The 27,065-nt window shown below is 42.7% G+C and overlaps 1 protein-coding gene across 1 annotated transcript in view; it reads right to left on the reverse strand.

The window, feature by feature from the left end:
- Window positions 1-619: 619 nt before the first annotated feature.
- The window catches only part of RFXANK (regulatory factor X associated ankyrin containing protein), a 44,569-nt gene continuing 18,123 nt past the window's right edge, over window positions 620-27,065 (reverse strand). Inside the window, exons 6-9 of the mRNA XM_077252535.1 lie at window positions 13,233-13,358; window positions 10,459-10,525; window positions 10,000-10,080; window positions 620-1,434 (exon numbers count right to left, since the gene is read on the reverse strand). Coding sequence (XP_077108650.1) covers window positions 1,382-1,434; window positions 10,000-10,080; window positions 10,459-10,525; window positions 13,233-13,358 — 327 coding nt within the window. The 3' untranslated portion in view covers window positions 620-1,381. The remainder of the gene's footprint in view (window positions 1,435-9,999; window positions 10,081-10,458; window positions 10,526-13,232; window positions 13,359-27,065) is intronic.

The raw sequence follows: 27,065 nt of genomic DNA on the forward strand, positions 1-27,065 counted from the left end.
TGCATAATGAATAACACAGTGCGGGGCGGGGATTCAGTAACAGGGCGCAGTCAGGCACCCGGCATCTGAGATGTGACTGACAAAGAACACTGCGCAGGCCCCAGGCAGGCACGCACAGCGCAGGCGCCAGATTTAAGAAGCAACAACGCGAAGGGGGCGGGTACCATCGGCCCTGAAGAGAAGAGTGACGGCAGTTGGAAGATTGATAAGAGGACGATTCGGACCGCCTCCTGGTACAATATCTGGTATGTGTGGCCAATTTTTAAAACGCTTTATTGAGGTAATAAATGAATCAAAAACTAAAAGAGCCACCTTGTTAGACTGCAGCATTACTGCTGCACAAGGTGGCTCTTTTAGTTTATAACGGCTGGGGGGGGGGGTGACAGTGGCCCTTTAAGAGTCAATATGTTCCATCAAGATTCACTGGGATCTATGTAACATTTGGGTCTGGCAGAGCGGTCATAGCCTGATACTTAGGACATGTTCCCCAGTGCACAAACTGCTTCCCCCCTGCGTTTTTTCTGCAGGTATCCGAAACAAACTACAGAATATTCTGCTCTGATTATTGCAATTGTGCTTCGCCTTTTTATGAGTTTTGCCTTTTTATGCATTTTTTTTTGCAGATTTGAAGCAACCTTTCTTAACATGCGGTTTGTGGTGAAGAACTGCTGGTATTCTGCATTTAAAAATGCAACAGATTTTTTATAAGTGTTTCTTTTCCCACAACAAAAACTACTGAACACCGTAGGAAAACTGCTGCCACCAAGTAAGCCAATAAGGGTTGTAAACTGAGATTAGACAACCTAAAGCTGCACCAAATTTATCATCTCATTTCATGTTTTAGAGAAATTTTCTCTTAAAATACCAGCTGCCAAAATACATTCAAATATCATAGTCAAAGCAAGCAGCTATTTAAATTTTAAGGGAAAATCCTTGAATATACACAGTTCAAATAGTATTCCCCAAATTGCAAGACTGAGACAACCTGTTACCTTCAGATCTGGACTTAACCTGTTAAAATGACACATGATATGCAAATGTTATGAAATGTCTTGCTTTTAATACTATAACCCTTCAGACTCAAACGCTGGAGATTCTAATTTCCCACTCATAAAAGCCCTAACCTTCCTGGTTGGGCAAGGCACATTTAAAAAGGAAAATGGCAATAATTGGCTACTGCGCCTTCAAGCAGAATAAAAAGATTGATTTTTTGCTTATATGTCTAAAGCATTTTCGCTCTGCTTGAATTATTTCTCTGCAAAAGAGGCTTAAATAAAGTTCTTGATAGCGTTATTAGAAATCCGGCATTAGTTTAGTTCTGTGCGCTACAGAAACGGTCCTGTTTCCGTCAACTTTCTCTTAGTCTTCTCTCGTTCACCGATTATGATTGATTCTGAAACAGTTTTAGGATATGATGCTCAATTACCTGTTGAACTAAAGAAAGAAAAGAATATTTTTAATAAAACTATATAAACATTCCAAGGCAAAAACACCCCATTAAGAAAGCATTGCTTCAGTATAGCAGACTAGTCATAAGCGAGTATACTTGTTGTTCGGGTTTTCCCGAGCATGCTCGGGTGATCTTCAAGTATTTTCTTAGTGTTCGGAGATTTAGTTTTCATTGCGGCAGCTGAATGATTTACAGCTACTAGCCAGGCTTAGTACATGTGGGGATTCCCCAGCAACCAGGCAACCTCCACATGTACTCAGTCTGGCTAATAGCTGTAAATCATTCAACTGCCGCGATGAAAACTAAATCTCCGAACACTAACAATATACTCGGAGATCACCCGAGCATGCTCGGGAAAACCCGAGCAATGAGTATACTCGCTCATCACTATAGCAGACCTCTTATCCACTTCTTGGAAAATACAAGATGACTGGGAAAAAAAAGAAAATTACAAATTCAATTAACAAAACAGAAGAAAATGTCTAGATGATGGACAGGATTCCCTTAAAGGTTTATTCCCATCTTCAACTTTTGTGGCCAAGGCTCCCAGATGCCAGAGGTCCTGCTATGAAAACATCTGAGGTCAGCTGTGCTATACTGCTTGCGTAATACTCACAGAAATTAATGGGAGTTAGAAAAAGCTCTGGTACAATGTCATTTCTATGGAAGTGACGCAAATGGCGTTAACACAGCTGCACTTGGCAGACTTTATATACCCCCATAGTTGGGACTTAGAAGCAGTCACTCCTATCTTGGTCTATGAAATATTAAGATGGGGATATCCCTTTAGTATGGAATACTGATGGGCAAACATGTTCGAGTCTTCGTGGGCCCCGTGCAGCCGCAGTGACTCGGACATATTTTTCAAGCATGAAATATTTTGAGCATGGGAACATTTTCCATAACGTTTGGGATCACGATTATCCGGTGCTCTACGCTGATCACTTACTTTGGGGTTTCCATCTAAATCTCTGAGGTTCAGCTGAAACCCGAGGAATCCATTCACAATAATGAGGCAGCAAAGTTACTCTGGACTCTGTCTGGCCTCTGTTCAGCAGTGTCCTTTTCAGAAATGCACAAAACTGTGGCCGACGGCACTTTTATGCAATCCTAAAAAGACGGACACAACCAGATCACAGGTCCTATGGCGTCCACAGTGCCTCCATCTGCTTCAAATATAGGGAATCTTCCCCCAGAGGTTCCGTCTGAATCACGTATTTCAGAGATTTACACAGAAACCACGGTGTAAAAGAGTGCAGGATAAATGTGCGCCAAACCTGACTGCGATCTTTGAATGGCAGAATTACAAAAATCAACAGCAGGTGAAGAACTGGTTTTATTTATTTTTTACACTGTTCCTCGTGCAGTATAAGTGATTACAGCGAAACCAGATTCATATCGGGTTTTTATGTTTATCTGCTGTCACACACTAAAAGACGCTTTTTATTGCAAAAAAATAGTTTTTGCATCACCGCATTTTGAGAGCTATAATTTTTCCTTATTTTGGCCCACAGAGTCATGTGAGGGCTTGTTTTTTGTGGGACGAGTTAATGTTTTTATTGGTACCATTTTTGAGAGGCAGAGTGAACAAAAGACAGCAATTCAGGAATTTTTCTTTGGAGGGGGGTTTATACTGATCCACGTGTGGTAAAATTGATAAGGCAGTACTATTCTTCAGGTCAGTACGATTACAGCGATACATCATTTGTATCTTTTTTATGTTTTGGCACTTTTACACAATAAAAACAATTTTATAGACAAAATACCGTACTAATTTTTGCATTGCTTTATTCTGAGAGCTATAACTTTTTTATTTTTCTGCTGATGGAGCTGTATGGTGGCTTGTTTTTAGCGGGACAAGATGACGTTTTCAGCGAGACCATGTTTATTTATATCTGTCCTTTTGATTGCGTTTTATTCCACTTTTTGATCGGTGGTATAATGATAAAGCCTTGTTTTTTGCCTTGTTTTTTATTTATGGTGTTCACTAGAGGGATTAACTAGTGGGACAGTTTTATAAGTCAGGTCGTTGCGAACGTGGCAATACCAAATATGTGTACTTTCATTGTTTATCATTTTTGTCATACAAATATATATATATATAGATACAATATCTTGATTTTTTTAATTTTTTATATTTTTGCAATTATTCAAAAAATTGGACTATCATTTTTTGCAAGCAGATCACTTGTACAGCATGGGGATGCAGCAGCATACCAATGGTGTATAAACTGTCATCTCTGCACTGACAGGGAAAGTTGCTGATCATGCACATGATCAGGAAGTTACCTAGCTCTGATGACCCGGATGACGACTTCGGGTCACCATTCAAACAATTTATAAAAAAGAAAAAAAAAGAAAAAAGGAAAAAAGCCATATTCACAGGGATCACCTAAAATACACTAATATTTTATTTGGCATTACAAAAAAAACGAAAACCACATAAAAACAATTACAATTCATAAAATGACACAAATAATGTACATTTAGCCCACAATAGAGCCATAGTATGTCAGTTCATTGAGAGCTGTGGCTCTATTGTGGGCCAAATGTATATTATTTGTGTCATTTTATGGCATTTAAATGTATTTATGTGGTTTTTGTTTTTTGTAGTACCAAATATAATATTAGTGTATTTTAGGTGATCCCTGTGTTTCTTTTTTCTTGATTGTTTTACTGTTGGTCTTTGACATGCCTCAGGTGTATCCCCTTCATTTAGTGGTGCTCTCCAATTTTTAGAAGACATCGGTTCACCACGGCAACGATAGGGACCCCGCGTCATGCCACGAGGTCTCCGATCTAACGGCAGAGGGGCTGTCAGCCCTCTGACGGCTCCCGGAATGCTGCAATCGCATTAGTTTGCAGCATTTTGGGGATTAAAGTGCCGGGAGCGGTGCGTGTCCACTCCTGGCACTTAGTACCAGGTGTCATGTGTCAGAATCAGTTTACACCCGGCAAGCGATCGAAATGACGTAATAATCCGTCCCTAGTCAAGTAGACCCAAGGCAGATGGACGGATTATTACATCTGATGTCAGAAAGGGGTTAAGGCAAAACTGCTCCAGCTCCTTCAAGTTAGATTGTTTCTTCGGGTGAACAGCAATTTTCAAGTCTGACCACAGATTCTTAATTGGCTTTAAGGTCTGGGCCTTGACTAGGCCATTCCAAAGCATTTACATTTTTCCCCTTAAACCACTCGAGTGTTGCTGTAGCCGTATGCTTTTGGTAATGGTCTCGTTGGAAGGTGAACCTCCGTCCCAGTCTCAAATCACTGACAAACAGGTTTTGATCAAGAATATACCTGTATTTTGCACCATCCATCTTCCTCTCTACTCAGACTATTTTTCCTGTCCCTGCTGCAGAACACATCCCCACAGCATAATGCTGCTGCCACCACCATGTCTCACTGTGGCGATGATGTTCTTGGGGTGATCTGTGCTGTTGGTTTGGCACCAGACATAGTGTTTACCTTATTGGCCAAAAAGTTAAATTTTGGTCTCGTCTTCCTCCATACATTTTGGGGAATTAAAAAGAGCCTTATTTTTGTGTGTAAGTAAAACTTTTTTTGTGGCAACTCTCCCATAAATGCCACCTCTGTGGAGTGTATGGTTTATTGTCGTCGTATGGACGGACAGATACTCCAGTCTCTGCTTGTAAACTCTGCAGTTCCTTCAGGGTTACCTTTGGTCTATGTGCTGCCTCTCTGATTTATGCCCTCCTTGCCCGGGCTGACCGTTTTAGTGGGCAGCCCTCTCTTGGCAGGTTTGTTGTGGTACCATGTTCTTTCCATTGGATGATAAAAGATTTTGTGGTGGTCCAGGGGATCATCAGAGATTGAGATTTTTTTTTTTTATAACCCAAAACCATTAACTTTGTCACTGACTTGTTTGGGGATCTCCTTGGCCTTCATAGTGTTATTTGGTTAGGGGTGTCTCTTGCTTTATAGTGTAAGGCTATGTGCACACGATGCGGATTTGCTGCGGATCCGCAGCGGATTTTTTCCGCGCAGAAACGCTGCAGATCCGCACTGTGATGTACAGTACAATGTAAATCAATGGGGTTAAAAAATAGCTGTGCAGATGGTGAGGAAAAATCAGTGCGAAATTGCTGCGGATTTCAAAGAAGTGCATGTCACTTCTTTTGTGCGGATCTGCAGCGTTTCTGCACTCCTCCATGTTAAAAATCCGCAGTGGCAAAAACCACACAAAATCCGCATCAATTCCGCATAAAAACCGCACAAAATCTGCATAAAAACCGCGGCAAATCCGCGGCTGCGGATTCTGCCAGGAGATGCGGATTTTGTGCAGAAAATTCTGCACCTCTTTTCTTACGTGTGCAAATAGTAGCCTTACAGCCTCTGTGGCCTTTCAGAAAAGGTGTGTATATACTGACATACCATGTGACACTTGCACACAGGTGGACTTCCTTTCACGAAGCATGTGGCTTATGGAGGTAATTGCTTAAACCAGAAATTTTGAGGTGATTCATAGAAAATTGCTTGTACAAGAAATGTTTAGGGGATTCATGGCAAAATACATATGCACATGACAATTTTTAGTTATTTGATCCCATAAATTTAATTTATCCCTATATTTTTCTCACTTCACCAACTTTAGACTATTTAGTGCTGATTAGTGTTGAGTAGTGTTGAGCATTCCGATACCGCAAGTATCGGGTATCGGCCGATATTTGCTGTATCGGAATTCCGATACCGAGATCCGATACTTTTGTGGTATCGGGTATCGGTATCGAAACAACATTAATGTGTAAAATAAAGAATTAAAATAAAAAATATTGCTATACTCACCTCTCCGACGCAGCCTGGACCTCACCGAGGGAACCGGCAGCGTTCTTTGCTTAAAATGCGCGCTTTTCCTTCCTTCCGTGACGTCACGGCTTCTGATTGGTCGCGTGCCGCCCATGTGGCCGTGACGCGACCAATCACAGCAAGCCGTGACGTAATTTTCAGGTCCTTCTAGGCATTCAGTATTTTAAAATTACGTTCCGGCTTTGTGATTGGTCGCGTCGCGGTCACATGGGCGACGCGACCAATCACAAGCCATGACGTCACGGGAGGCAGGAGACGCGCGCATTTTTAAAATTACGTCACGGCTTGTGATTGGTTGCGTGCCGCCCATGTGACCGCGACGCGACCAATCACAGCAAGCCGTGACGTAATTTCAGGTCCTGAATGCAGAAATAGGCATCAGGACCTGAAATTACGTCACGGCTTGCTGTGATTGGTCGCGTCGCGGTCACATGGGCGGCACGCAACCAATCACAAGCCGTGACGTAATTTTAAAAATGCGCGCGTCTCCTGCCTCCCGTGACGTCACTGCTTGTGATTGGTCGCGTCGCCCATGTGACCGCGACGCGACCAATCACAAAGCCGGAACGTAATTTTAAAATACTGAATGCCTAGAAGGACCTGAAAATTACGTCACGGCTTGCTGTGATTGGTCGCGTCGCGGCCACATGGGCGGCACGCGACCAATCAGAAGAGGTGACGTCACGGAAGGAAGGAAAAGCGCGCATTTTAAGCAAAGAACGCTGCCGGTTCCCTCGGTGAGGTCCAGGCTGCGTCGGAGAGGTGAGTATAGCAATATTTTTTATTTTAATTCTTTATTTTACACATTAATGTTGTTTCGATACCGATACCCGATACCACAAAAGTATCGGATCTCGGTATCGGAATTCCGATACAGCAAATATCGGCCGATACCCGATACTTGCGGTATCGGAATGCTCAACACTAGTGCTGATGCATCACACACAAATCTACAAAAATATTTAAACATAGGTTGAAATGTAACAACACACATAAAAATCCAAGGAGGTAAATACTTTTGCAAGCCACTGTTTATATACTCAACACTGAAATTACAACACCAAGAAGGGAAGGGTGAAATTAGAATCATAGAATGGTAGTTGGTAGGGACCTCCAGGGTCATCGTGTGCAAACCCCTGCTCAATGCAGGATTCACTAAACCATATCAGACAGATATCTGTCCAGCCTCTGTTTAAAGACTTCAATTGTAGGAGAATGCACCACCTCTCATGGCAGCCACTCATTGATCACCCTCAAAAAGTTTTTTTAATATCTAATCTTTATGCTCTCCCTTTCATTCCATTGCTTCTCGTGTTTCCATGTACAAATGAGAATAATGATCATCCCTCTACACTGTGACATCCCTTCCCTTCAGATATTTGTAGACAGCTATTAATTCTCCTCTTAGTCTTCTTTTTTACAAGCTAAACATTCGCAGATCCTTTAACTGTTCCTTGTAAGACATATTTTACAGTCCACTCACCATCCTGGTAGCTCTTCTCTGAACTTGCTCAAGTTTTTCAATGTCTTTTTTAAAATGTGGTGCCCAGAACTGGACACAATATTCCAGATACAGCCTGACCAAAGAGGAGTAGAGTAGGATACTTCACGTGATCTAGACTCTATGCTTCTATGAATACATCCTAGAACTACATTGGCTTTTTTTGCTGCTGCATCACACTGTTGACTCAGGTGCAGTCTGTGATATATTAGTATACCAAAGTCTTTTTCACAAATGCTGTTGCTTAGTTCTGTTCCTCCCATTCTGTAGATGTAATTTTAGTTTTTATTGCCCAGATGTAGAATCTTGCATTTCACCCTGTTAAATACCATTCTATTAGTCTCTGCCCATTGTTCAAACTTATCTAGATCCTTCTGAATCCTTTGTCTTCTCTAGTGTTATCTATCCCTCTTAGCTTTGCATCATCTGCAAATTTGATCAGTTTACCTTCAGTTCCCTTATCTAGATCAATATTAAAAATGTTGAACAACATTGGGGCTAGGACAGAGCCTTGTGGTACCCCACTTGAAACACTCTTACAATTGGATGTGCAACCATTTATTATCACTCTTTGAGTCAGTTATGAATCCACCTAACCGTAGCCTTGCCAATCCCATACTTTGTAATTTCTTCAATAATTTTAGTATGAGATACTTTATCAAATTCTTTTATTAAAGTCAAGATATACTAGACCTACCGCATTTCCCGAATCCACCCAGTCAGTGATTCCATTATAGAAGGAAATTAATTAGTCTGGCATGACTTGTTTGCTACAAACCCATGCTGACTCTGCTTAATTACTGTATTCTTATCCAGGTACTTACATACATGTTGTTTAATAATTTCAAAGATTTTTCCTGCATAGGAACAAGGCTCACTGGCCTGAAATTTCCTTTTTTCCTTTTTTGAAGACAGGGACAATATTTGCCCTATTTCTCCTATTTTTCAGAATTTTTCAAAGATTTTGGCTAGTGGTTCTGCAATTTCCTGTGCTAATCACAGGATGGATAGACATGTTAATGATATGCAAATGATGGAAAAATGGAAACACAGTTTTCAAAGCATCTGAATTTATTCAGTATCAAGTATGAGCATCACATGCAGAAATAAATGCCTTAACATGTATCAGTAAAGTTATTAATGGTAATCTGGGGACTGTCCTGAATGCATTTGGGCACACATCACTAAGATCTGCTGCTGGCAGCCTCCTTTGCAATTGCTGATCAATGGCATCCCAAATATGATCTATGGGAGAAAAGGTAGGTGATACTACAGCCCATGTAGCCACATTTAAATCACAAAGCCTGCTCACAGTACTAAAAGCCACATGCGGCCTGGCGCTGACGTGAAGAAAAATGGCTGTTGGGAAACTTTGGAGAAAAGCATGTAAGTGTGTATTACTTCACATGGCATTCATACTCTATACTAAATAAATAGAGATGTTTTGTAAATGTTTCCCTTTTTTCACCATTTGCATATCATTAACATGTCTATTCACCCTGTCATTTTATTAATACCATAACTTTTTCATTTTGGTACTGCAATTTCAATGTTGGGGAGTGTATCTGTAAGCCAGGAGTGGGTGCAAATCTTTCTAGTATAATTTTCTTTGTGTAAGGCCAGATGCACACCACCATTTTCTATCCAAGTGCGATCCAACAAAACATTGGATTGCATTCGGACCAATGTTATTCTATGGGGCTGTGCATGTCCGAATCAGTCTGAGGGAAAAAAAATGTCAGCATGTCAGAGTTTGATCCAATATTCAGATCACACTCAGCCATGCAGGTCAATGATTGCATGGAAATCATCGGACTGCAATTGGATGCAGAAGAAAAAAAAAAAAAGTTCTCAATCTTCTCATTAGTGTGCTCCGATTCTATCATTCCAGAGAATCGGATCACACTCATGTGACACTCTAATCAAACTGTGATCATAGTTTGATCAGAGTATCATTTGCATATTTGGTCCAATTCTCTCAGATGAGAGAATCTATGACTATCTAACCCAAGCCCAAGTTCTACTCAGACCAAAAAATTACATTTTGAATGAGGCCTCCAAAGTTTCTATGTTCCCCAATTCCCAAACATTATTACAATTTATGAAAAACATGGACACCCTTGTACACAACTCCTATGGTGGTACATGTCATTGCTTTTTATCCACAGAGCTCACCTATGAAATAACATTATGCTCTTGTCAGAGGGACCTATAATAATACCTTTTTTATGTCCAAGTGCAACAGCAAGATCCATTGGGGTGTATCCAGAGTCTGCCTCCATTGTTAAATCAGCTCCTCGCTCTATAGATATAGAAGGTACAATTAATTATTAATTAATTTGTTTATCCTTTTTCCAAGTGGCTTTTTTAAGCTACTTTACCAAATATAGTAAAACCTCTTCCAGACAACCAGCCACAATTGAATGCAAAGTGGTTGCCTAAGAGGGTGGTATCTCAAAGATGCCAAGTATGGATAATACATGGTAGAAGGGAAAATCTGGTCTGGGAAGGGGGGTGGTCCTTCACTGTTTAAAACTTGCCTAAAAAGCCAGATATTTTTGCATCTTTAGGTCTATTGATATAAGGCACAACCAAACTCGCTTTTCCCTCAGTGTTTTTTCTTTCCGCTTCCATTTACTTAAATACATCTATAATATAGCAAATACGAATGTGTATGTACCTAGTAACACCTCTACACATTTCACATGATTCCCTCTCACGGCATACAATAATGGTGTCCCTCCATTCTGCAAAAACAAAAGCAAGACATGAATCATTTCTATGAATTATTTTAATGCATTTTCTGCTAACACACACTGGGCAGTATAATGTATCTCACTGTAACAATGCAGGAAAGAATATCAGTGTAGGAGTGACTGCCCAATACGGTGTTATTTCACAGTGATAATAATGTGCAGCTTTAGAACTGGTCAGTATTATGCCTAAAAGGCATAGTACAGATAACACCGGATTTAAAGGGGTTGCCCAGGCTTCTAATATCAGTTAATTCTTTTTAGTATACAGGTCCTTCTCAAAAAATTAGCATATAGTGTTAAATTTCATTATTTACCATAATGTAATGATTACAATTAAACTTTCATATATTATAGATTCATTATCCACCAACTGAAATTTGTCAGGTCTTTTATTGTTTTAATACTGATGATTTTGGCCTACAACTCCTGATAACCCAAAAAACCTGTCTCAATAAATTAGCATATTTCACCCGTCCAATCAAACAAAAGTGTTTTTTAATAACAAACAAAAAAACCATCAAATAATAATGTTCAGTTATGCACTCAATACTTTGTCGGGAATCCTTTGGCAGAAATGACTGCTTCAATGCGGCGTGGCATGGAGGCAATCAGCCTGTGACACTGCTGAGATGTTATGGAGGCCCAGGATGCTTCAATAGCGGCCTTAAGCTCATCCAGAGTGTTGGGTCTTGCGTCTCTCAACTTTCTCTTCACAATATCCCACAGATTCTCTATGGGGTTCAGGTCAGGAGAGTTGGCAGGCCAATTGAGCACAGTAATACCATGGTCAGTAAACCATTTACCAGTGGTTTTGGCACTGTGAGCAGGTGCCAGGTCGTGCTGGAAAATGAAATCTTCATCTCCATAAAGCATTTCAGCCGAGGGAAGCATGAAGTGCTCCAAAATCTCCTGATAGCTAGCTGCATTGACCCTGCCCTTGATGAAACACAGTGGACCAACACCAGCAGCTGACATGGCACCCCACACCATCACTGACTGTGGGTACTTGACACTGGACTTCAGGCATTTTGGCATTTCCTTCTCCCCAGTCTTCCTCCAGACTCTGGCACCTTGATTTCCGAATGACATGCAAAATTTGCTTTCATCAGAAAAAAGTACTTGGGACCACTTAGCAACAGTCCAGTGCTGCTTCTCTGTAGCCCAGGTCAGGCGCTTCTGCCGCTGTTTATGGTTCAAAAGTGGCTTTACCTGGGGAATGCGGCACCTGTAGCCCATTTCCTGCACACGCCTTTCCACACCAGACTCAGTCCACTGCTTCCTCAGGTTCCCCAAGGTCTGGAATCGGTCCTTCTCCACAATCTTCCTCAGGGTCCGGTCACCTCTTCTCGTTGTACAGCGTTTTCTGCCACATTGTTTCCTTCCAACAGACTTACCATTGAGGTGCCTTGATACAGCACTCTGGGAACAGCCTATTTGTTGAGAACTTTCTGGGTCTTACCCTCTTGCTTGAGGGTGTCAATGATGGCCTTCTTGACATCTGTCAGGTCGCTAGTCTTACCCATGATGGGGGTTTTGAGTAATGAACCAGGCAGGGAGTTTTTAAAAGCCTCAGGTATCTTTTGCATGTGTTTAGAGTTAATTAGTTGATTCAGAAGATTAGGGTAATAGGTCATTTAGAGAACCTTTTCTTGATATGCTAATTTATTGAGACAGGTTTTTTGGGTTATCAGGAGTTGTATGCCAAAATCATCAGTATTAAAACAATAAAAGACCTGACAAATTTCAGTTGGTGGATAATGAATCTATAATATATGAAAGTTTAATTGTAATCATTACATTATGGTAAATAATGAAATTTAACACTATATGCTAATTTTTTGAGAAGGACCTGTAGGTCACCAATATCAGATCAGAGGGGGTCTGACACCGGCAACTCCACTGATCAGCTGCTTTCAGTTCTGGTGGCTGGATGCAAACAATGAATGAAGCCAGAACACCACAATAGAGCAAAGTAGGGCACTTCTGACACCTCAGCTCGCCACCCAACCTCCCCTTCACTAATCAAAACTTTTGTCTCTATGAAATGTCAACATTTTTTGAAGTGGCAGTCACACTATTAGGACTGGAGAAATATTTTCATATTTCATCTGTTAGACTATGTAGATAAGTGAAATCATATTTTATATAAATCATTATGGAATACATATAGTATGAATCAGTGTTTATGACATTAATAACCACAGAATGTATAAAGAAGCAATACATATTATATTACCGTGCAACTTTTACATTAAATGACAAAGTCATTACTGCATGCTAACAACACGTTGTCTTAGGCTTCTTTCACACTTGCGTTGTCTGCTGTACGTCGTTGTGCAGTAAAATGACTCTGTCGACAGACGTTACGAAAATTGTGAAAAATGTGTGTGACGCATCAAGTGTAATGATGGATGCGTCGTTTGTGCTGTTGACACAATTTCAATGGAGAAATTGCTGGGATCATATGTCCGGGGATGAGAGGGAGAGGGAGAAGGGGAGAGAGAGACCTTTTCCCGGATTTGAAAATCCTTCCGGGCATGCTCAGAGGGGAAAAACGTGATACGTTGCTGGATTCCTGTGTGTGACGGTCAGCGACGGATCCTGCGTCCATAGGCTTCCATTATAGCCGACGACGGGCAGCGCAGGATGGACGGATTGTGACGGAAGCTGAAAAACGCAAGTGTAAAAGTAGCCTTACCCAGTCATAAATATTAATATCCACTTTCGTATTCAAGAGTAAAGTCACAATATCAGAATATCCTCCAGTGCTCGCCAGGGACAAGGCACTTTCTCGTTCCTTAGCCAGAATGTGAGGGTCTGCTCCCTGCGGACAGATATTATGAATTAACACATTGCTTTAATATAAATAACAAGTATCCCCAAAAAACCCAAGGTAGTATTATGATAAATTTGTCTTCATCGCATGTTCAGGATAGGTTTTTCTTCTTTTTGTAATCATACATGTGACATTACGGCACACGCTCATCTACTATATAATTGTCTAAGGGTCACTTCCGTCTGTCTGTCTGTCTGTCGCAGATATTCATTGGTCGCGGCCTCTGTCTGTCATGGAATCCAAGTTGCTGATTGGTCTCGCCAGCTGCCTGTCATGGCTGCCGCGACCAATCAGCGACGGCCACAGTCCGATTAGTCCCTCCCTACTCCCCTGCAGTCAGTGCCCGGCGCCCGCTCCATACTCCCCGCAGTCACCACTCACACAGGGTTAATGCCAGCGGTAACGGACCGCGGTATGCCGCGGGTAACTCACTCCGTTACCGCCGCTATTAACCCTGTGTGACCAAGTTTTTACTATTGAGGCAGCCTATGCAGCCTCAATAGTAAAAACATCTAATGTTAAAAATAATAAAAAAAATAACAAATCATTATATACTCACCTTCCGCCGCCTTTCCCACTCCTCGCGACGCTCCAGTGACCGGTACATGCAAGCGGCAGGTTCCGGTGCTAAGGATTGTATGCGACGAGGACCTGCCATGACGTCACGGTCATGTGACCGCGACGTCATCGTAGGCCCTGTGCACCTGCGCGAGAAGGACCTGCCATGACGTCACGGTCATGTGACCGCGACGTCATCACACCCTGGGACTGGAAGCTGCCGCCTGCACCGCACACAGGCGACAGAACTACTACAAGGCGCCCTCGGAAGGTGAGTATGTGTTTATTTTTTAACCTGTGACATACGTGGCTGGGCAATATACTACGTAGCTGGGCAATATACTACATCACTGGGCAATATACTACGTCACTGGGCAATATACTACGTGGCTCTGTGCTGTATACTACGTCACTGGGCAATATACTACGTGGCTCTGTGCTGTTTACTACGTCACTGGGCAATATACTACGTGGCTCTGTGCTGTATACTACGTCACTGGGCAATATACTACGTGGCTCTGTGCTATATACGTCACTGGGCAATATACTATGTGGCTCTGTGCTGTATACTACGTCACTGGGCAATATACTACGTGGCTCTGTGCTGTATACTATGTCGCTGTGCAATATACTACGTGGCTCTGTGCTGTATACGTCACTGGGCAATATACTATGTGGCTCTGTGCTGTATACTACGTCACTGGGCAATATACTACGTGGCTCTGTGCTGTATACTATGTCGCTGTGCAATATACTACGTGGCTCTGTGCTGTATACTACATAACTGGGCAATATACTACATGGCTGTTGAGCAATATACTACGTCACTGGGCAATATACTACATAACTGTGCAATATACTACGTGGCTCTGTGCTGTATACTACGTCACTGGGCAATATACTACGTAACTGGGCAATATACTACGTAACTGGGCAATATACTACGTGGCTGGGCAATATACTACGTGGCTGGGCAATATACTACGTCACTGGGCAATATACTACGTAACTGGGCAATATACTACGTGGCTGGGCAATATACTACGTGGGCTGGGCAATATACTACGTCGGCTGGGCAATATACTACGTCACTGGGCAATATACTACGTCGCTGTGCAATATACTACGTGGCTGGGCAATATACTACGTGGCTGGGCAATATACTACGTGGCTGGGCAATATACTACGTGGCTCTGTGCTGTATACTATGTCGCTGTGCAATATACTACGTGGCTCTGTGCTATATACGTCACTGGGCAATATACTATGTGGCTCTGTGCTGTATACTACGTCACTGGGCAATATACTACGTGGCTCTGTGCTGTATACTATGTCGCTGTGCAATATACTACGTGGCTCTGTGCTGTATACTACATAACTGGGCAATATACTACATGGCTGTTGAGCAATATACTACGTCACTGGGCAATATACTACATAACTGTGCAATATACTACGTGGCTCTGTGCTGTATACTACGTCACTGGGCAATATACTACGTAACTGGGCAATATACTACGTAACTGGGCAATATACTACGTGGCTGGGCAATATACTACGTGGCTGGGCAATATACTACGTCACTGGGCAATATACTACGTAACTGGGCAATATACTACGTGGCTGGGCAATATACTACGTGGGCTGGGCAATATACTACGTCGGCTGGGCAATATACTACGTCACTGGGCAATATACTACGTCGCTGTGCAATATACTACGTGGCTGGGCAATATACTACGTGGCTGGGCAATATACTACGTGGCTGGGCAATATACTACGTGGCTGGGCAATATACTACGTGGCTGGGCAATATACTACGTGGGCTGGGCAATATACTACGTCACTGGGCAATATACTATGTAACTGGGCAATATACTACGTGGCTGGGCAATATACTACGTCACTGGGCAATATACTACGTCACTGGGCAATATACTACGTCACTGTGCAATATACTACGTGGCTGGGCAATATACTACGTGGCTGGGCAATATACTACGTGGGCTGGGCAATATACTACGTGGGCTGGGCAATATACTACGTGGGCTGGGCAATATACTACGTGGGCTGGACAATATACTACGTGGGCTGGACAATATACTACGTGGGCTGGGCAATATACTACGTGGGCTGGGCAATATACTACGTGGGCTGGGCAATATACTACGTAGCTGGGCAATATACTACATCACTGGGCAATATACTACGTCACTGGGCAATATACTACGTGGCTCTGTGCTGTATACTACGTCACTGGGCAATATACTACGTGGCTCTGTGCTGTTTACTACGTCACTGGGCAATATACTACGTGGCTCTGTGCTGTATACTACGTCACTGGGCAATATACTACGTGGCTCTGTGCTATATACGTCACTGGGCAATATACTATGTGGCTCTGTGCTGTATACTACGTCACTGGGCAATATACTACGTGGCTCTGTGCTGTATACTATGTCGCTGTGCAATATACTACGTGGCTCTGTGCTGTATACTACATAACTGGGCAATATACTACATGGCTGTTGAGCAATATACTACGTCACTGGGCAATATACTACATAACTGTGCAATATACTACGTGGCTCTGTGCTGTATACTACGTCACTGGGCAATATACTACGTAACTGGGCAATATACTACGTAACTGGGCAATATACTACGTAACTGGGCAATATACTACGTAACTGGGCAATATACTACGTGGCTGGGCAATATACTACGTGGCTGGGCAATATACTACGTCACTGGGCAATATACTACGTAACTGGGCAATATACTACGTGGCTGGGCAATATACTACGTGGCTGGGCAATATACTACGTGGGCTGGGCAATATACTACGTCACTGGGCAATATACTACGTCACTGGGCAATATACTACGTAACTGGGCAATATACTACGTGGCTGGGCAATATACTACGTGGCTGGGCAATATACTACGTCACTGGGCAATATACTACGTAACTGGGCAATATACTACGTGGCTGGGCAATATACTACGTGGCTGGGCAATATACTACGTGGGCTGGGCAATATACTACGTCACTGGGCAATATACTACGTCACTGGGCAATATACTACGTCGCTGTGCAATATACTACGTGGCTGGGCAATATACTACGTGGCTGGGCAATATACTACGTGGCTGGGCAATATACTACGTGGCTGGGCAATATACTACGTGGCTGGGCAATATACTACGTGGGCTGGGCAATATACTACGTCACTGGGCAATATACTACGTGGCTGGGCAATATACTACGTCACTGGGCAATATACTACGTCACTGGGCAATATACTACGTCGCTGTGCAATATACTACGTGGCTGGGCAATATACTACGTGGCTGGGCAATATACTACGTGGGCTGGGCAATATACTACGTGGGCTGGGCAATATACTACGTGGGCTGGGCAATATACTACGTGGGCTGGGCAATATACTACGTGGGCTGGACAATATACTACGTGGGCTGGACAATATACTACGTGGGCTGGGCAATATACTACGTGGGCTGGGCAATATACTACGTGGGCTGGGCAATATACTACGTTGACATGCATATTCTAGAATACCCGATGCGTTAGAATCGGGACACCATCTAGTTCTTTTTATTAAAAGGAGTTGTCCAGTTAAAGGATAGGTGATAACTTGCTGATTGGTGGGTGTCCCATTGCTGGCACCTGCACCAATTAGCAAATCAAGGAACTTTTATCCCCATTACAAGATGGCACAGCAGGTTGGACATCATACAGCACATGTCAAGCCTGCACAATGCAGCTCCATTTTAATGAGACAACCCATTTAACAAAAATTCTGCAAAACAAAATTCTAAAATATATGTCATAGAAGATAATGACTTTACAAGGGTCACAGTGTTAGGTCAGCTTCACATGTCCTACTTTCATGGTCCGTGTACCGATCACGATTTCTGGACTGACCTGAATTCAGCAGTCTCCTTTATCTCTAAGGCTTGTTATGGCATATGAAGATATACTGGAATGAAACTTATATGGACGCTTTGCTGAACATTAGATTCATGTCACTTTAAGGTTTTCTAATTCACTGTTATAAGACTAAATTCTGTTTGTTACTCTGTACCAGGATGTACCAAGATCCGTGTAAATCCCCTAGTCTTATCGAGAGTAAATGTACCTGCACGTAGGTGAATTGATCCCCAATAAACCAAAGATAAGTAGAATGCGTGCATAGACAGATGTCAGCTTGACCCAAAACAGCCATTAGGGCGATAGCGGTACAGAATTAGACTAAAAGCAATAATCATTAGAATAATGATATTATAGTAATAAAGATAATAACATAGAACATGTAAGATCAAAAGAGTTTTGTAATAATTGACAAGTTGGAAAAACCCATGATGTAATGTGCTGAGACCGCCCGATTTCTCTTATAAAAAGAGCGGTCCGACCATTAAAAGACCGGGAAATCTTTAGAGACAATTGCTTGCATTTGTGTCCTGATTCCTCTGGCCGTAACATCTCACATTCAATTTGGCAGCAGACAACTAAGATGAGAACACACGCATCCGGTGTGCCCTAACATTTGGCGCCCAACGTGGGGCTAGGACGAAAGTTCGAACCTGACCAGCCGCAAGGAAGACCTCCAATCTTGGACCGGACCACTCGAGGGTGGAGAAGTGCACCTCCTACTAGGTAAGAAAATCATTCATCTTACCTATAACCCTCCAGTGTTTCCGTGCTGAGATAAAGGTCAGTCGGCTGTCAGACTCGGACACAGTGACCGTTCTGACAAGTCCTAGCACCAAAAAACCCACCCTGGTCACGATTTCCTTAATTGTCTGCCCTATCTGTTTTTGCTTTTGCCTCTCTGCTTTGCTGTTTTGGTTGTTTGCATATGTGGTGCTAACTCAGCCAGCCTGAAAAAGATAGGGAGACGTACTGAGCAATTTCACTGTCACTCTGGTTCCGGTCCTGCTCTCAGGCTTGACCGATGGTCGCAGAAGTCTGAACTGTGTCTCTCCCAGTGGAAGTGGGAGTAGCGGCTTGATTACTCTGAGTGATTTTACAACCTCTAAGTGGTTGGTGACTTCTTGCGGATGCCCACCGGAGATCACCTGGTTATGGTGATGATGTTTTGGCTGCAGCGTAAGTTCATAGGTTTTATTCTATAAGGGTGGAAGGGTAATTACAATTACCGTATTGATGTGACTGAGTGATTGCTCTCTCCCTGTCTACCTAAAGTGTGTTTTGCCCAGGTATAGACTTTTTATCTCTACCGATCAGGCTGGCATATAGATTGGTAGATTGTGAAGTGTTTTGCTGTCAGGGATTCACAGTATCTGACATCAGTGCCAGTTTAAGCTGTCTTTTGTCTGTTTGTATAGTGTATGGTTTGCCGGCAGGAGGCGTACTAGCATATGGTTAAAGGTTTGAATTCATTCTATATATATATATATATGTTGTGAGATTAGAGAATTAGTTAACCGGTTTTGTTTTGCATACTTTAGAATTATAAAGTTAGTTGTTACAATGTGTTCATGTAGGAAGAGAATTCCTTGAATGGTAATTGCTTTCACTTGTACAGATATCTCTGGTAGTGTGAGATCCAAAGTCCATTGTTACTCTTTAGTTAATGTTTGACTAACGTCACTGCATTTTTCTGTGAATTATTGTTGAAGTGAAAGTGTTGTGGAAGCAGATATTCTAGCAGTTTATCTGGTGTTTTTTAGACTATGCATTTTCTAGGTATACGAGAATTGTTAAATACCCTGGTGGTAATTGTTAGCTAACTTCCTATATCACTGTGTTCAAAATACTAGACATCACAATATCACTAAAGACCCCTTTCCTTTGATGTAAGGAGTACATACAGCTTTCACAGTCACATATATCCAACTGTTCAAAACCCCGTGGGAACTTGTCTCAAGAGATAGAAACACATGTCCCTCAGGCGCACTCAGAATTCAGATGATAGAATGGGTGGGAGTAGTCAGTCAACACACATAAGACAGACCCGACCCATAGGGGAGCAAGGAAAGAAAATGCATGTTAAGAAGAACCCTCTGACCCCAAAGGGGGGAGGATTAGATAGGAAGGTATGGAAGAATGTGTTAATGAGTAGAGAGCAGGGTCTTAGGCTTAGGTACTATGAAATCCTACAGAACCCTGAAGAATTTTATAAGATGGTAAAGGAAGTTAGAAGACAGGTATGGAGAGAGGAATATGATAAGGATACTGAATTTTATGCCAAACAGGCGCCTACGGAAAATGTATCAGTTACAACATCTGCATTACAGTCATTGATACCGCCCATATACATTCCCGACGACTGGACATGTACCATCTGTCAGACACAGAATGCAGAATACCGTGAGACTTGTTCTGACTGTCAGATGACCAACCCAAATAGCCCTACTTTCTATCCAACTATATATGTAGATGGAATACCTTATGCTACATCCTGTCCAGCATCCACTATAGCTCCATTAATTAATGCAGTCTATAAAAAGAATAATGAAGGAGAAGATGAACATGACATGGAGGTACATAATCAAGCAGAAGAGGGAAGACAGGAATCAACAGCTGGCGCCATTGATAATCCACAGCATCCACCAATATATGGTGGGAGTACATTATCATCATCTTCTAAACCTCAAAGCTCGCACTCTCGCATACAACCTACTCCACACAAGAACCCCTGGAAATACCAGGACACAGACACCCTACTGAGCAGCTTGCCAGACCCAGTGCAACATCCCATGCCATTTTATAAAAGGATGCGTCAAATACAGAAGGCACACTCTGCCTCATGGGCAGATTTAGAAAGGCTCACTCAAATTACAGCAGGATATTCCCTTTGGCCAAGGATGCGACTAGCCCTTGAGCCTGACAACTTCGATGTAGAATGGCTTGAGTCACGTGTATCCGGAGAATATTTCCTCCGTAAGCTTTACGTCTGGGCTAAGAACCGCCTGCCAGCCCAGACCCCCACTCTCCAGGATGTCATGCAGGGGAAAGGAGAACCTGTGGATAGTTTCTTCCATCGATGTAATCAAAAGTTTCAGAATCTCAGATTTGAAATGCAAGTTAGTCAATTAGAAGAAACTTTGACACCCACCACTACCGAGCTCCAGACCCTAATAGGGTATTGGCATACTGAATCTACAACCCATGAAAGTACGTATACTCTTACAGTCCACAAAAATACCAGAGAGAAGCAACACCTCTCACCCATATAGAGGTTAAGGGTATACCCTCCAATTTCCAGGTGAGGACCTGAAGCAGCTAGAAACGTAATCAGGAACATTGACTTACCCGACCCAGACTTTCTCACGGATGCAGTAGTGCCTTTTGTAGGGGTGAATGGTAACACACGGTACACTCCAAGGATCAGACCCCTACACAAAGGCCTACAACCTACAGAGTATGCTGTCTCAATTAGTTGTCTCATCTACCTACTAGGATCAAATCCACTACCAAAAACTTAAAGCCAGCAGTCTGTTTCATAAGGACAAACTGTCACTTTCACAGGAGCAGTCTGCAGAAGTGTACGGTCTCTTCTCTCTACAGGACACACCTGTAGATCATGTGGACTTGAACTGATGGCATTGATCCCAGACTCACTGCGGACACGAGGCTCAGAAGAAATTAGCAGGCTCAAAGTCCAGCCTATGAAGATGGAACTGGTCAGGAGCCCTGCTGCCATGGAAACTGCAGCCGTCACCGGAAAGATGACACATCCCACTGCCACTCTGGCTGAAGACAGGAAAACAGGAAAGCAGCATACCTCTGGCAGCCAAGCCAACACAGTTACAGTCCTTCATCCCTGTATGATTGCCTCAAGGACACGCCTTTCAGTTCAACTAAGGAAGCCATTGATTGGTTTGACATGCTAATCTGCACGCACATCCTCTCCTGGGTACTACTATCAAACCAGTGACCCGGGGAGTCCAAACCTTCATGAGAGCCAGTCACAAGTTGAAGATCCTGGCCCAAAAAGCCCTATTCTGCTGTCCTATGTCTGCAATGCCCTATTCTGCTCCCGGACAACGTCACCATCTCCAGATGTGCTGTCCATAACCTAGCTACTCTCCTACCTCTGCCAAAGGGGGAGAGGGTGAAGATCACATCTTCTTACACATCAGTGGAAGAGGTAGTCGACTCTGACATGTCGTGAGACAAGAAAACCTCTGGAAGATCCTGACCTGAAGCTCTTTGTGGTTTGACCAAGGTATGCAGACCAAGAAGGCCATTCACACATTGGCATAGCAGTAGCTACAGAAGATACCTGCTGCCAGCAAAACCACTGCCTCCACCCAGAAGGCAGGACTGCGGGCCTTGACAGAAGCATGCAAGAGGTCTACTCAACCCGAAGCTATGACCAATCTGGAGGGAAAGAGACTTCATCATGGCTAAAAGAATGCCGGTCAGACGACCCCACAAAGCCATACAAGAGTTAATGGAGTCCTTGTTGATGCCAGGAAGAGTTGCGGTGGTAAAAGGTGAAGACACACACACACTGGAGACACCTCAAGGGAAGCAGTGGGCAGCAGACTAACTGAAGCAACAGCAAAAGAAGCAGCAATGATACTACTTGACACAGAAACATCTCATCTGTACTCTAATATGGATCCAGAAACAGAGGAAAAAAGGACTAACCCTGAAAAAAGATGTCCCAACATTCCAGAAGCAAGCATCCAAAGAAGAGAAGAAGAAAAGGAACCAAGATGGAGCCACACCGAAAAAAACACGCCTATGGATGAACAAGGGAAATTGAAGGCCTTGAACAAAAGACCCTACATACTTAATGCTAGACAGGAAACAGTGGAGCTATAGCATAAGGAGTTTTAGTTTTTCCCTTGGGTCTCACATACGCATGTACACACACACACGCTAGCAGGTCCTACAAACTCAGCACTATAGGATCCTACTAATATTCCCAGTTTAGGGTTATACCTTTTCTAACTACAGCTGTCTATATGCAGACTAAGTTTATTGTTAAATAAGACATGTGACTAAATTTGTTCTCAAGTTCCATCCATCCCAGATCCTGAGGACCTAGAAGGTGCCCACCAGATCCTGGCTGATGACTGATTCCTCATCACCAAGAGGTTCAACAGACGTACCCTCAAGCCTAGAGATGACAGCCCGTTCCAAGTCCTGTCTACTACCACAGCAGTCCATGGGTCCACGCTTCCCACTGCAAGGAGATGCCAGATCCAGAGTCCAGTGGCGGCTGCCACTCTTCATCCGTCTGACACTTATCCTTCACCTAGTCCAAGGGGTAGCCAGTCACCAAGGGGTAGTCACTCATGAGGAGGGTATAGTGACATTTTGGTATAATATCTCCACCCCAAGAGTTGGGCTTAAACCTATCATTCCCATAAATAAGAACATACAGTGGATAAACTACCTATACTATAACCAACAACGGTTTATAGAATACACTGGTGATGCCATAAAGGCACTTATTGACCCATTAAGTTTTTAATAACTATTCTATCTGCTTTAACTGTATTAGCCTTAATTCTTTACCAGCATAACTACATGCCTTAAGAAAATGATGATGAGGACCATGGAAACCAAAGTGATGACCATACATGCTGATTTCAAAGATCCCCTAGATGAAAGATGCTGCTGTGAAACCATGAGAGGAATGTCATATCCACATCCCCCGGAATATGTCTGCCTGAAACACACCGATGAGGGAAAGACCAGGATCTGACTTCCTCCTGTGCAAAGTCCGTTAGGAGGGGGTCCATCTACTAGAGATGGGTCGTCTCGTCTATACGGTGAAGGTTAGCTAGTTAGATAGGCTTCAGATTAGGCCAGGAGGACAGATCGATAAGCTCGACGAGATCAGAGTTTGATTTTGCATATCTCCAAAGGGGGGACTGTTAAGGGGAGAATGTATGGCATATGAAGATATACTGGAATCAAACTTATATGGACGCTTTGCTGAACATTAGATTCATGTCACTTTAAGGTTTTCTAATTCACTGTTATAAGACTAAATTCTGTTTGTTACTCTGTACCAGGATGTACCAAGATCCGTGTAAATCCCCTAGTCTTATCGAGAGTAAATGTACCTGCACGTAGGTGAATTGATCCCCAATAAACCAAAGATAAGTAGAATGCGTGCATAGACAGATGTCAGCTTGACCCAAAACAGCCATTAGGGCAATAGCGGTACAGAATTAGACTAAAAGCAATAATCATTAGAATAATGATATTATAGTAATAAAGATAATAACATAGAACATGTAAGATCAAAAGAGTTTTGTAATAATTGACAAGTTGGAAAAACCCATGATGTAATGTGCTGAGACCGCCCGATTTCTCTTATAAAAAGAGCGGTCCGACCATTAAAAGACCGGGAAATCTTTAGAGACAATTGCTTGCATTTGTGTCCTGATTCCTCCGGCCGTAACATCTCACATTCAATTTGGCAGCAGACAACTAAGATGAGAACACACGCATCCGGTGTGCCCTAACAGGCTAAGTTCACACTATGCGTTTTGTGGGAGTCTTTTTTTCTGCAGCAAAAATGAATGCTTGGCAGGAAAAAAGCTGTGGGTTTGGTGCATTTTTTCATTCAATTCAATGGGTGAAAAAAGCTGAAAAAATTGGAGAAATCATTGTTTATCTCCAGAGGATGAATCAGTCGAGGTCATAGGATGGACACAAGGAACGATATTTGTTCCTGTATAGTAATTAGAGCTGTTTTGACCAGTACTTACATTTCCATTTATAAAAAATATTTATATCCACTGAAAGCAAATAATGATGAAGCCAAATCAAAACCAGCAACCAGAGATCTTCCAAATATAACCTTATGCATAAAAAATGGCTTGAACATGTGGTTGTCGCATTCATTCAAACCAGAGATTACTTTTCTTAACCAAACTAGAAAAATATTAAGTTCAACTCTACTTTGTTACTGTGATCAACAAAACCCCCTTCATCTTAGAAATTGTTTTGATCATTGAGCCCCATAGTTTACTTTTTTTGTAGCTTTTTGACTTTCCGTGGCTAATATAAAAAACATTAGTAAGACAAGAGGACCTTTCACCAAATTTTTCATGTTGAAATGGACACATGAATTAATAATGGCTGCAAAGCAGAATACAACTTTTTTTTTCATCTCTCCATTGCAGAGATATTAGCAATCAATGTAGGAGTTAACTTTAGCTTGTACTTCTCCCTGTATAAGTTCCTATAACTGGGGGTGTGTACTTCTTCTCTCTGTATAAGTTGCTATCACTTCGGGCCTGTACTACTTCTTCCTGTATAAGTTGCTATCATTGGGGACATTTACTTATTCTCCCTGTATAAGTTCCTATAACTGAGGGCTTGTACTTCTTCTCTCGGTATAAGTTCCTATCACTGGGGGCTTGTACTTCTTCTCCCTGTATAAGTTCCTATAACTGGGGGGGTGTACTTCTTCTCCCTGTATAAGTTCCTATCACGGGGGGCCTGTACTTCTTCTCCCTGTATAAGTTCCTATAACTGGGGGGGTGTACTTTTTCTCCCTGTATAAGTTCCTATCACGGGGGGCCTGTACTTCTTCTCCCTGTATAAGTTGCTATCACTGGGGGCCTGTACTTCTTCTCCCTGTATAAGTTCCTATAACTGGGGGTGTGTACTTCTTCTCCCTGTATAAGTTGCTATCACTGGGGGCCTGTACTTCTTCTCCCTGTATAAGTTCCTATAACTGGGGGTGTGTACTTCTTCTCCCTGTATAAGTTGCTATCACTGGGGGCCTGTACTTCTTCTCCCTGTATAAGTTCCTATAACTGGGGGTGTGTACTTCTTCTCCCTGTATAAGTTGCTATCACTGGGGGCATGTACTTCTTCTCCCCGTATAAGTTGCAATCACTTCGGGCCTGTACTTCTTCTCCCTGTAGTAGTTGCTATCATTGGGGACATTTACTTCTTCTCCCTGTATAAGTTCCTATAACTGGGGGCTTGTACTTCTTCTCCCTGTATAAGTTCCTATAACTGGGGGTGTGTACTTCTTCTCCCTGTATAAGTTCCTATCACGGGGGGCCTGTACTTCTTCTCCCTGTATAAGTTCCTATAACTGGGGGGGTGTACTTTTTCTCCCTGTATAAGTTCCTATCACGGGGGGCCTGTACTTCTTCTCCCTGTATAAGTTGCTATCACTGGGGGCCTGTACTTCTTCTCCCTGTATAAGTTCCTATAACTGGGGGTGTGTACTTCTTCTCCCTGTATAAGTTGCTATCACTGGGGGGCATGTACTTCTTCTCCCTGTATAAGTTGCAATCACTTCGGGCCTGTACTTCTTCTCCCTGTATAAGTTGCAATCACTTCGGGCCTGTACTTCTTCTCCCCGTATAAGTTGCAATCACTTCGGGCCTGTACTTCTTCTCCCTGTATAAGTTGCTATCATTGGGGACATTTACTTCTTCTCCCTGTATAAGTTCCTATAACTGGGGGCTTGTACTTCTTCTCCCTGTATAAGTTCCTATCACTGGGGGCTTGTACTTCTCCCTGTATGAGTTGCTATCACTTCGGGCCTATACTATTTCTCCCTGTATAAGTTTCTATCATTGGGGACATTTACTTATTATCCCTGTATAAGTTTCTATAACTGGGGGTGTGTACTTCTTCTCTCTGTATAAGTTCCTATAACTGGGGGGCGTGTACTTCTTCTCCTTGTATAAGTTCCTATAACTGGGGCATGTACTTCTTCTCCCCGTATAAGTTGCTATCATTGGGGACATTTACTTATTCTCCCTGTATAAGTTCCTATAACTGGGGGTGTGTACTTCTTCTCCCTGTATAAGTTGCTATCACTGGGGGCATGTACTTCTTCTCCCTGTATAAGTTGCAATCACTTCGGGCCTGTACTTCTTCTCCCTGTATAAGTTGCAATCACTTCGGGCCTGTACTTCTTCTCCCCGTATAAGTTGCAATCACTTCGGGCCTGTACTTCTTCTCCCTGTATAAGTTGCTATCATTGGGGACATTTACTTCTTCTCCCTGTATAAGTTCCTATAACTGGGGGCTTGTACTTCTTCTCCCTGTATAAGTTCCTATCACTGGGGGCTTGTACTTCTCCCTGTATGAGTTGCTATCACTTCGGACCTATACTATTTCTCCCTGTATAAGTTTCTATCATTGGGG

Source organism: Ranitomeya variabilis, chromosome 1, assembly GCF_051348905.1.
Source record: "Ranitomeya variabilis isolate aRanVar5 chromosome 1, aRanVar5.hap1, whole genome shotgun sequence".
Taxonomy (NCBI): domain Eukaryota; kingdom Metazoa; phylum Chordata; class Amphibia; order Anura; family Dendrobatidae; genus Ranitomeya; species Ranitomeya variabilis.